This window comes from Molothrus ater, chromosome 26 (genome assembly GCF_012460135.2).
Source record: "Molothrus ater isolate BHLD 08-10-18 breed brown headed cowbird chromosome 26, BPBGC_Mater_1.1, whole genome shotgun sequence".
NCBI lineage: Eukaryota > Metazoa > Chordata > Aves > Passeriformes > Icteridae > Molothrus > Molothrus ater.
This window is the reverse complement of record NC_050503.2, coordinates 2,524,265-2,536,931: the sequence shown is the minus strand read 5'-3', so window position 1 is coordinate 2,536,931 and position 12,667 is coordinate 2,524,265. Positions and strand designations below refer to the sequence as shown.

General features: G+C 47.5%; 1 protein-coding gene across 4 annotated transcripts in view; it reads right to left on the bottom strand.

Annotated features, from left to right (window-relative positions):
• RFX2 (regulatory factor X2) overlaps positions 1 to 12,667 on the bottom strand; it is a 34,912-nt gene that overhangs the window by 11,899 nt on the left and 10,346 nt on the right. For 3 of the 4 annotated variants that reach the window (XM_036399513.2, XM_054517355.1, XM_036399517.2), the window contains exons 5-9: positions 9,443 to 9,517; positions 4,026 to 4,207; positions 2,695 to 2,814; positions 1,334 to 1,449; positions 161 to 279 (exon numbers count right to left, since the gene is read on the bottom strand). In XM_036399513.2, coding sequence (XP_036255406.1) covers positions 161 to 279; positions 1,334 to 1,449; positions 2,695 to 2,814; positions 4,026 to 4,207; positions 9,443 to 9,517 — 612 coding nt within the window. The remainder of the gene's footprint in view (positions 1 to 160; positions 280 to 1,333; positions 1,450 to 2,694; positions 2,815 to 4,025; positions 4,208 to 9,442; positions 9,518 to 12,667) is intronic. The other variant, XM_036399516.2, reaches the window with a different exon arrangement.

Below are 12,667 nucleotides of genomic sequence, written 5' to 3'. Positions count from 1 at the left end.
AAAAGAGGTCACATGGTGACAAAAAATCAATATTTGAGTTGTAATTGCTGGCAAATGAAGCATTCCCAGCTTTTCCTAAGAGCTGGTCACTTGAGTGATGCCCCATGTCAGTTAATAAATCAATTACAAATAATTCCCAAAGAATATTGCAAACAATCACCTCACAGTGCCTCCTGTAGAGAACCTGCAGAGTTTTCACGTCGTTCAAGGTGAAACCTTCTTGTAAGAGGACATTCCCAAGATCAGGGGCTGGGAACTCAGGAAAGACGTGGGTTACATCTGGGAACAGAAATTGGGAGAGATGGTGAGGGTAAGGAAAGCTCAGAGTGCAGCTGAGCACAAGGTGCTGCTGTCACTGGAGGCTCTTTCATGTTCCAGCTGGGATGAGAGAGGAAAAATGAGATCATTTACTCCTTTCCCTGATTTGTGCTGAGAAAAAGCAAACAACTACAGCCCAGTGGGTTCAGTGGGGAAAGGAAAATGGTTCCTTTCTGTTTGTAATAAAAGAAATAAGAAAACATTATCCTCATCTACCATCCATTAGAATTTCCCTGAAGCCTGGAAATGTCTCTCTGTACAATGGGGAATAAAATTGGGCAGCAGAGGCGTCAGGAGCTGGGATTTGTAGTGGAGACACAGACCCAGGACCAGCAAATCCAGAGAAGGTCAATATGGATCATCTGCACCCAGATCCCCACTGCAGCCTTTGCAAGGAAGGGAATTGCTTCCCTCCTTTTTCCAGGACCTCCACTATTCCATGGAATTTAAATAAACCAGATGGATTAAAAAAATACTGTGAGAGACCCAACAGACCCATGGGCTCAAGGAAAAAACCCTCCTGGGGAGAGAGGAGTCAGGAGATAAACTTAGCAAGTGTGACACTACAAAAACCTATAGAACACATCCTATATAAAAAATATATATGTGAAAAAAATTATATATATATATAGAATATACTATTATATATATAATTTATATATAACATAAAAATAAATAAAATATATAAAATTTTAAAAATCTACAGTATATATATGTATATACACTGTAGATTTTTTAGGAAAGCCCAACAGTCAGGACTTGCTGGATACATATAAATAAATAAATAATATATAATAATATGTAATATATATACTAATATATATAAAATTTATATATAACATAAAATTTAATATTATATATATTATTTAAAAATATTATTTTTTAATATATATACATACAGTAGATTTTTTAGGAAAGCCCAACAGTCAGGACTTGCTGGATAAAACCTTCCCCTAAAAGCCCAAATCCCTGATGTGGAATAATTAATAATTGATCACCAAAGGAGTGTCCTCACCTATGAACTGCTGGTGGTGCTGGCACTGAGCAGCCACTGACTGCTCGGGTGTGGTGTGGGGGGTGCTGTTGGATGCACTCTCTGCCATCCCATCCATCTTCTGGGCTGCTCTGTACCTAAATTCCAACAGAATTAGGATGGATTAGGATCCACATAGACAGGAGAAAACACCTCTATGTTATTTAGAACACACAGCTGTGAGTTCATGGAGTGGATGGTACATTCAAGGCAAACATGGTGAGGGCTGATCATTTATATTGTGGAATCAGATGGAAGGGAAATGAAAAACTCCTTTTGAAAAGCTTCCCCAAGACAGAATTAAAAGGGCTGAGAAGTTTGGTGACACCAAAAAATCACAATAGAGAAGCAGAGCTGCAGTGGGGTCCAAACCCATAACCCTGAGATCTTACAGTTGGCACCCAAGGTGGGGCTCAAACTCACAACCCTGAGATCTTGCAGGTGGCGCCCAACGTGCGGCTTGAACCCACAACCCCGGGATCTTACATTGGCACACAAGGTGCAGCTTGAACCCACAACCCTGGGATCTTACATTGGCACCCAACATGCGGCTTGAACCCATAACCCTGAGATCTTGCAGGTGGCGCCCAACGTGCGGCTTGAACCCACAACCCCGGGATCTTACATTGGCACCCAACATGCGGCTTGAACCCATAACCCTGAGATCTTACACTGGCGCCCAACGTAGGGCTTGAACCCACAACCCTGAGATCTTGCAGGTGGCGCCCAACGTGCGGCTTGAACCCACAACCCTGAGATCTTACATTGGGACCCAAGGTGCAGCTTGAACCCATAACCCTGAGATCTCACACTGGCACCCAAGGTGCAGCTTGAACCCACAACCCTGAGATCTTACATCGGCGCCCAACGTGCGGCTTGAACCCATAACCCTGAGATCTTACATTGGATCCCAATGTGCAGCTTGAACCCACAACCCCGGGATCTTACATCGGCACCCAACGTGCAGCTTGAACCCATAACCCTGAGATCTCACACTGGCGCCCAACGTGCGGCTTGAACCCACAACCCTGAGATCTTGCAGGTGGCGCCCAACGTGCGGCTTGAACCCACAACCCTGAGATCTCACACTGGCTCCCAACATGCGGCTTGAACCCATAACCCTGAGATCTCACACTGGCTCCCAACATGCGGCTTGAACCCATAACCCTGAGATCTCACACTGGCTCCCAACATGCAGCTTGAACCCATAACCCTGAGATCTCACACTGGCTCCCAACATGCGGCTTGAACCCACAACCCTGAGATTAAGAGTCTCATGCTCTGTGGGCTGAACGGATTCTCACACCTGCTGAGTGTTTTGGGCAGGGCCAGGGGGCACCTACCTCTGCTTCTGGTGGATGGGCTGCTGCCTCATGGCCATGTACTGCGTGTCCTCCTGCAGGCGGTTCAGCGGCGACTCCGGCTTCAGGCGGATCCCGTAGTAGTGATATTTGGAATTTCCCCTGGAAATATCAACTTAGTCACTAAAAGTGATGGCCCTGGTTGCTTGGACAACACACCCAATTTTGTGCAGCACACAGCTGCCAAGCACTGTTTGAGTGCCTGAAGGGATGAACTTGGTGCCTCAGGTTTGAGCTTTTCTATTTTTCAGGTTCTGTGCTGCTTTAGTGGGTGGGTCTGGGCTTCATATTAGGGGGTGGTGAGCTCTGTGCACAGAGCAGGGAGACAAAACAATTCCTGCTCCAGCTGGGGACCAAGGACAAATGATCCAAATCTCAGCCCCAAGAGCACAAACAACGTGGGCTGGAGAGAGAAAAATAGGAAGGATGGGACTTCATGGGCTAAAGATGTAACTGGACAATTAATTCCAATATACAAATGCAGCAGAACTTATAAAATTGTGAGACCCTGTGACCAGTTGTGCATTTTTGTGACCATTTTGGTTCATCTTGGCTGTAGCCCTGGCTGGGATCTTGTGCTGCACAAGGTGGATCCATTGAGGCCTTTTAATAAATCCCTACTTTATTAACTAACTCTGTCTATTCTCTGTTCTAGCTCAGCCTTCACAAGGCATCAAACTAACGAAATGCCATCATCCCCTAGAAAATTTAAACCCACATGTGGCCAAGTGCAGTGGCATTTATTCCCGTAGATCCCAGAAAAGAAACACCTGAACCTCCTAAAGATCCAACAGCTTCTGAGTGCACCAGAGATGCTGCAGGAGGGTTGCTTTTTGTTTCTTGACCTAGGTTGATAAGGAAGTGAGTTTTTGGGAGGTTGTGGTCAAACCAATCAGTGCTCAGATTTGAATATTGGCACCTGGTGTGGCCACTGAAGACATGGATACACCTCTGAGGGACTCCTCTCTCCTTGATGAACTGAGAGTTGATCATCTGAGGGCTGGTGATGAACTAAGAGTTGATTATCTGAGGGGTGGTAACTGGATTGAGAATCTAAGGTTTTATTTTGTGCTGTGGTGGAAATTGGGGCGAGGAGGAATGTTTTGGAAGGTTTTCATTCTGAGTTCTATGTGTGTTCCTTTTTACATATTGTAGGTTAATTAAGTTTTTTCCTTTATTCCTAAACTGGAGCCTGCTTTGCTCTATTTCTGGTCACATCTCACAGTAGCCACTGGGGAGAATATATTTTCATTGGGGCACTGGCATTGTGGCAGCATCAAACCATGACAGATTAACTGCAGATTGTGACCAACCTGGTGCCCAGGCGCCGTGTCCTGAGCCCCATGAAGACGGAGCGGATGAGCTTCCCGAAAGAGGCGGCGTTGACGGGGTCCAGTTTGTGCTCCTGGCAGTGCCTCAGGTAATGGTTGTAGAGGGAGCTCCGGGGCAGGCTCACACCCTCTGCTGTCTCATAGTTATCCAGCAGCCACTGCAGCTTCAGGCAGGGAAAAATAAAAAAACATGCAAGTCTGAAGAGAGCTGAGAAGTCAGGCAAGGTCGATGTTTAAATGTCTGGATGGAGAAGTTCAAGAGAACTGAGTAATTAATTTATATGAGTTAATTAACATAAATTATAATTTATACAACTTTATGGTAGTTTATAGGATAGCAAAAGCCAGTTTATAGGATGGTAAAATCCCCCAGCACAAACAAAACCAGTCAGATTTTTCATTAAAACGCAATCCTGCTGCCACCTCAGTGTCCACCTCGGGTTCGGATGAATTCCTGCAGACCTAAAATAAAACTGTAAAGATTCACATTTTCCAAGGAAAAGAGATCTTGAGATATTGCCTAAGAGAAATAAATTTTAGGGGAAGCAAATTGATGCAAAGTCTTTATTAATTGGAAGATTGGCATGTCTGCAACTGCTCCCTTAACAATAAAATTAATGGTTGCCAAAGCAACCTTCAAAATCTGAGGAAATCCATCTACTTTGCAAAATTTACTGTCTGAACTTCTGACATGGCTGTTGATTAAAATTTGCAATTAATATAAATTATTTATACCAAGATAGTCTGAAAGGACAGGTCCAGCACATGGTGTCAGCACAGGAATTCAAATGCAAAGCCCCCAGTCTCCTTTAATTAACTGAATGACTTCAGCATCAATAAAATGAGTGCTGTAATAATTGAATTTTGGAAGGAATTGGATGTACACATGCACTAATATCAACAGGGTGGGTAAGAGCCCTTTCAGTGTCATGAGGGGTGTCTGGGATGAACATTTTGCAGGCTTCCCTCTCCCTCCAGACCTCCATCCCTGCACCAGAACCAGCTGCATTCCCACCAGAACAGGGCAAAACGGATTTGGGTTGTGAAATCCAAATATCAGCCACAACATCTCCATACAACTGAGAGTCCAAGCAATTACAGGAACTGAGCATGGATTTAGTCTAGAAAACAGTGGGATTTGACAAAGCCCACGGAGCTGCACCCAAACCCTCTCCACTCCCACCCCAGTGTCCCTCTCTCTTCTCCCATTTTCTCTTGGTGACACTCCAAGGTCCCAGCTCACCACAAGGCTGGAGTTTTACATCAATAATTCTCTGAAAGACAACCTGAGCTGTGTGATGGCATCTCTGGCACCTCCACTGAGCTGTCCTTGTGTCCCACCCTGCTCTCACACAGAGCCTTGCAGCCCCCTCAGGGTGTGCTCCGTGGGTCTCCTTCACACACCCACATGGAAACTTCTGCTGCACAAAGTCAGCTGCATCCAAAACTGAGATTAAAATTATTCTATCCAGCCTGGAGAGGAGAAGGCTCCAGGGAGAGCTCAGAGCCCCTTGCAGGGCCTAAAGGGGCTCCAGGAGAGCTGCAGAGGGACTGGGGACAAGGCCTGGAGGGACAGGACACAGGGAATGGCTCCCACTGGGAAAGGGGAGATTTTTGTGGGATATTGGGCAGGAATTGTTCCCTGGCAGGAACAATTCCCTGTGGAGGCCCTGGCACAGGGTGCCCAGAGCAGCTGGGGCTGCCCCTGCATCCCTGGCAGTGCCCAAGGCCAGGCTGGACAGGGCTTGGAGCAGCCTGGGACAGTGGGAGGTGTCCCTGCCATGCCAGGGGTGGCACTGGGTGGGCTTTGAGGTCCCTTCCCACCCAAACCATCCCATGATTTGTCAGCTGGAGCTGGTCCAAATCCAACCACAAATTCCTGTGACTGCACCCATCAGCTCTGGTGGCCTTTGGAGCTGGAAGGAAGAAAAACCTCCTGGCCACTTGTCCCTCTGTCCTGCTGTTCAGGAGCCTCTTCTCCCCCTCCCACCTTCCCCCAGCTCCACACCACCCAGGGCACTCCTTGAGGTGATCCCTTCTCCAAACCCCACAGTTCCAATAAATGGTTTGTTAATGATCCATCATGACCCTCCTGCTCCCACCTGCAGCACAGACACCCCTGGAAGCCCCAAAAAATCCTTCTGTGGCCCTGAGCCTGCCCCAGCCATTCAGGTCCCTCTATAACAAAAATGGACCCCAGTGGTTTTGCCATAAAACACCAGCAGGAATTCAGTTTTTAAGTTGTCCACATCTATGTTAATTTTGGCCCATCCCCTATGTTTAAGAGATTATTGCTTAAGATCCTTTCAACTTTTTAAAGCAGGTATTTTATTTATCCTGTGGAAGATACTGAATGTGCATCAGATATTTATCCCCTAAATCTTAATCCTTAAGCCTTAAAAAAAATATGAAAGTTGTGTATTGCTATGGAAAATCCAGATACAGATAAACCTTCTCATTTAAATTTGATCCTGGGCATTTTTATTCTAATCTCTGATATTTCTAGAAGATTCCCTTCATTTCCCAGCTTGCTTTTCCTGCAAATGTCTTTTTATATTCCCTCAAACATTGCAGAGTTTCACCAATATGAACTCCCACTACTGAATTAGAAATTTATTATGGAGAACACAAAAGAGCTTAAAACAGAGATCTGTCAGAATAGAAATAATTTTCCAATCGTGATTTTTGTTCTTCCTGCACAACTAATAACACGTTGGGCACTTAAAATGAGAAAATTAAAAACTTTTTCCATCTGAATCTCTTCTTCTGTTTGCTTTCTGAATTTTGTTCAGTAGTGACAATCAGATATTCCCCAGTTTATTTCTGCTTATGCCATGATCAGGTTCAATAAAATCACTCTACAGCCATATGCTGCTGTGGTTGTTATTGGCACTACAGGGGAACATTTAATTTTCATTTCTACCTTAACTTTATTTCTATCTGACTGTTTGAAAAAAAACACTTGCAAAAACCTTATCCTGGTTTGATCCAAGGGTGGAAAAAGCCACTCATGGGGCTGGCTGAGAAAATAAAAACCTTTTTTGCTTTTGAAGGTGCAGGTTTGGAGATGTTTTCTTGTGGCCACCTCTATGAAATATAAAAAAGAAACTATTTGTGGGTCATATTTAAGGTGTTTTTAGCTGGGACCATGAGCAGCAGAGTATCCAAGGCTGGGTTGGACAGAGCTCTGAGCATCCAAGGCTGGGTGGGACAGAGCTCTGAGCATCCCTGGAGTACCCAAGGCTGGGTAGGACAGAGCTCTGAGCATCCCTGGAGTACCCAAGGCTGGGTAGGACAGAGCTCTGAGCATCCCTGGAGTACCCAAGGCTGGGTAGGACAGAGCTCTGAGCACCCTGGAGCATCCAAGGCTGGGTGGGACAGAGCTCTGAGCATCCCTGGAGTACCCAAGGCTGGGTGGGATGGAGCTCTGAGCATCCCTGGAGTACCCAAGGCTGGTTGGACAGAGCTCTGAGCATCCCTGGAGTACCCAAGGCTGGTTGGACAGAGCTCTGAGCATCCCTGGAGTACCCAAGGCTGGGTGGGACAGAGCTCTGAGCATCCCTGGAGTATCCAAGGCTGGGTGGGACAGAGCTCTGAGCATCCCTGGAGTAACCAAGGCTGGCTGGACAGAGCTCTGAGCACCCTGCTCTGGTGGAAGGTGTCCCTGCCCATGGCAGGAGGTTGGAATTAAATGAGAATGAGCTTTAAGGTCCTTTCCAACCCAAACCATCCTGGTCCAGCTTCCTGCTCCCATCAGAGTGCCCTTCCATGGGCTCAGGTCCCTCACTGCAGCCCCGTGCCTCACTCAGGGGAGCCCTAAAAGAACCTTCCCCATGCAGAGGCTGCAGAGCCTCCCTGGGCCATGGCACTGCAGCTCCTCCAGCTCTGAAACTGCCTCATCTGGTTCCCCAGGGTGCTGTGTCCTCTTCAGGCACTGCTCATCCCCTTTTTATTCCCACATGTCCCCAGACACCTCCCTGAGCAGGGACACTGGGGACAGCAAGGACCTGGAGGGTTCCTCAGCTCAGGAGCTGCACCCTCAGAGGGACCAGCTGGGGGTGGATGTGTCACTCATGCTCAGGAAGGAGTTTGTTTGCTCCAGAGTTGGTAAGAGCACTTAAACCTTAGGCCAGACTATGAACCATAACCTAGACCAGAAGTTCTTCACTTCTACCCTGCAAGACCAGGGTGGGGAAGGTCTGATCAGGGGCTGGATGAGGCCCCCACTTCAACCTGCACAGCTTGTGGTCAGTGAAATCTCTTTTCTACCTTTTGCTTTCCTTCCTCTGCCCTTTTCCTGATTTTATTTCAAACTTTGTCCTCGATGAACAAGAAAAATCCTGCAGAGCAACACAATCCTTGTGCAGCACTTGAGGAGTGCCCAGCCTGGGGTGGGAGGGATGCTCACCACAGGAACTGCCTGATGCTGCAGGTTTGTGTTTCCCCAGCTACAACCAGAAACCTTCACTCTCCACCAGCTGAAATAAAGTTTGAGCTCCCCCAGGAGCCCTGGCCTGGAGTTTGAAATGAGAATAAAGAATCAGACTGGTTTAAAGTTCCTTTTGTTGTTTCAGGGTATTTATCTAGGGTGAAAAAGCCAAAAGTTTTTATTTTTTGCCCTAAGAATGACAACAAACCAGCCCCCAAACCCAGAGAAAACCTGTTAGAGCAGAGAAACACCACTTTGTGCATGGGATTTATGGGTGCAGGACATGCTTGAGCTTCATCCAAACACAGGGAAAACAAAGTCCAGGGACCCCAACATGACCTGGATCAACTCAAATCTCACCCAAGCATGTGCTCATCCCTCAGTGCTCCTGCATGGGAGCCACAAACCAGGATGCAAAGGCCCAGCAGAACAGTGGGAATATCACACAAAGCAGGGAAATCCTTGGCAGAGTGAGAGAGAGGCCCAGCACATGGATTTAGCACAGCATTGTGACAGGAATGGGTTTCCTGAGGCACAGAGAGAGGGGAAAAAAAGGCATTCAGAGGCTTTTGGTGTGTGCTGGCTGAGGGGGATCTGTCCCAATTCACACCAAGTCATGCCTCTGGATTTACAAGTAATTTTCCAGCCACGTTTCAGTTGCAGTGAAAGGAAAAAGAGCTTCCTCCAATGTGTTTATCTGATTGCCAGCAATTTCCATTGCAAGGCAGATGAAATAAATAAACACATATTTATATTTATTATAAATAAATAACAGGCTCCTGAGCATCTCAGCAGCAAACATTATCACATGGCACTTTTTGCAGCCTATTTGTCCTTGGGAATGGGCTGCTTTGGGCAGCACAGCTCAATCACAGGCTGCTTTGGAGTGCCTCATGCTGTTGAATACACCAAAGAAATAATTCTCCTAGCAAAGCAGGGGAAAAGGTTGTAAATTCTGATTGTAACTTACATGGCTGTTGAGCAAACTGCTTTTGTGTGATGTAATCCCTTCATTTTTTTGTAGGTTTTCAATCGCCATTTCAAGCTAAAGAAAAACGTGCACAGGAGAGAGAGAGAGAAAAAAAAAAAAAAGGAAAAAGAAAGGAAATCAGATAGTTAGCAACAGCCAGGATTATTGTTTCTTTATTAATATTTGAATGATTAATGCTTTATATCAACAAGCTGGTGAAAAAGAGGCAAACAGATGTGGATGGAGCTGCAGAGGCGTTACTGGGACATGCAAATGGACACACAGCAGGGATCCCCACAGGGGTGACAAAGCAAGGCCGGGGGGGGTTTATCTTCCACTAAAAGCACTGCCTATTTATATATAAAAAGCAATTTTCCTCCTCTTTTTCCCTTCCTGCTGCGAGCAAACCATCACCAGGCAGATGCACTGCAGAGATTGGCTGCAGAGCTGGACCCAGGCTTCCAAGGAGAGCTGGCAGTCATGACTTGGTCACTGTCACCTCTTCATATTTTGTCAAAAATCCCTAAAAAATTAACTAAAACTGGGGTACAAGGAGAGTGCCTGAACTGGAATGGTCAAAGATTGGCTGCAGAGTTGTAGTCAGGCTTTTAAGGAGAGCTGGCAGTAATGACTTGGTCACCTCTTCATATTTTGTCAAAAAAAACCCTAAAAAATTAACTAAAACTGGTTTGCAAGGAGAGTGCATGAACTGGAATGGTCAGAAATTGGCTGCAGAGCTGGACCCAGGCTTTCTAAGGAGAACTGGCAGTAATGACTTGGTCACCTCTTCATATTTTGTCAAAAATCCCTAAAAAATTAACTAAAACTGGGGTACAAGGAGAGTGCATGAACTGGAATAGTCAGAAATTGGCTGCAGAGCTGGACCCAGGCTTTCTAAGGAGAACTGGCAGTAATGACTTGGTCACCTCTTCCTATTTTGTCAAAAAAACCTAAAAAATTAACTAAAACTGGTGTGCAAGGAGAGAGCATGAACTGGAATGGGTGAGGGCTCTCTGCTGCTGGGAGCTGCAAAGGGAAGAAAGCAGGAGCCAGATTTCAGTTGGGTGATTTCTCCCTCAGAAGCCAGGCTGGAACATCTGGTGCTGCCTGTGCTGGTTTCTATCGATCTCAGAGCAGCCAAGGTGAGACCTCCTGGCTCCTGAGGAGCCCCTCACGCCCTGGCTGCCTCCTGCTCCCCCCTTCAGCCCAGCTCTGGCTGCTGCCTTGTGCCTCAAGCCCCTCCTGCACCCTTCTTGTCTTCTCCATTCTGCTGCTGGGGCAGAACCTGGGCTCCTTGAGCAGATGGCTGCTGGTCCCAAAGCTCCAGTGCTCCTCTATGAGGAAAAAAAAAATCCTCAAACCTCCCCAAACCCCACATTAGAGCCTGCAGAGCAGAACCTGTTTGTTTCCAGCAGATGCGCCCTGTTTGAGGTGTCCCAAACCCCATTATGTGCACAGGCAGGACAAGGACACAGAACCTGCAGCCAGAGCTCTGCTCTGTCCTCATTTAACACCCTGTGGGCACACCCACAAAACATCTGCAGATGATGTGTCCCTGTCCATGGCCTCCTGCCTGCCCTGACTCACCCCAGAGTGAGAGAGAAACCCAGCCCTTCACCAAGCCAGGCCCTGTCACAGCAGGGTGGCAGAGCAGAGATCAGACCCAGCTTCTGAGGTGACATCCAGCAACCACATCCAGGTGTGAAGGTGCCACCACCTCCAGCACACATCCCTTGGTTCCCACCCCAAAGTGGAGCCACTTCTGGAGGGATTCTCCCCCAATTGAGGCTCAGATTAGTGGGGTCTCACTGCCCCACTTCTCCCCCAGTTCAGGCTCACATTAGTGGGGTCTCACTGCCTCACTTCTCCCCCAATTCAGGCTCACATTAGTGGGGTTTTACTGCCTCACTTCTCCCCCAATTCAGGCTCACATTAGTGGGGTTTTACTGCCTCACTTCTCCCCCAATTCAGGCTCACATTAGTGGGGTTTTACTGCCCTACACCTCCCCCAATTCAGGCTCAGATTAGTGGGGTCTCACTGCCTCACACATCCCCCAATTCAGGCTCACATTAGTGGGGTTTCACTGCCCCACACATCCCCCAATTCAGGCTCAGATTAGTGGGGTTTCACTGCCTCACACATCCCCCAATTCAGGCTCAGATTAGTGGGGTTTCACTGCCCCACACATCTCCCAATTCAGGCTCAGATTAGTGGGGTTTCACTGCCCCACACATCCCCCAATTCAGGCTCACATTAGTGGGGTCTCACTGCCCCACACATCTCCCAATTCAGGCTCAGATTAGTGGGGTTTCACTGCCCCACACCATGATGGACCATAAGGAAGCACAGCCTGAGTGCTGACACAGCCTTCAGGAAATGAGTCAGAGGCAGAGGGAGACCCAATTTCCTTCCTCTGCCTGCTCAGGGGCTGTTTGAGCAGCAGCTCTGAGGCAAGCCCAGAAATGCTGCCTGGCTTTTGCTGTTGGCAGGTGTCCCATCCAAAAGGACACCTTGCATCTGCAATAAAAACTGTCACAGGGGAAAGACCAAAAGCTCTTAAGCTGCTCTGCAGGAAGGTGAAGAGCTCTGAGGACCCACTTGTGGGAGGTCTCAAGGATTTCCTCTCTTAGTCCACACTAATTTAGGTGAAGATGAATAGTGCAGTGTTGGCACAGATATTGAATGTTCCCTGTGCTGTTTCAGCCCATCTGCTGGAGCAGAACATTGGTGTTCCAGCACAGAGGGAAGGTTTCTTAAGAGGTTTCTTGAAGTATCTCAAGATTTTTCTTTAGTGCACACACAGACTTCACCAAACATCTCTCAGCCTCCTGAGGACCACTGCTAATCCTGAATTATCCCAATGTTTCAGTTTTCCTCTGGAGGTGCCCTCCTTGCCCTCACCACCTCCAATCCCTCTCCTTCCCCATCCCTGACCACTCTGATGTCCATCCCCAAGGCCAGGACAAACCCTTTGGCTTTCCTGGCTCCATTCTGCATTCTCCATTTTCCATTCCCCACCACATTCTGCCAGAGCCCCTCTGGCCTATTTAACACCAGCCTTTCCCAGTCTCTGTTTAGGCTGGACATTAAAACAGAAAATAAAGTTCCTGCCCATGGATTTGATTCAGTTCCTGCTGTCCTTAAGCCACCCATCCCTCCTGGTGGGTGCCCCTGGATCCCTGGCAGTGCCCAAGGCCAGGCTGGACAGGGCTGGGAGCAGCCTG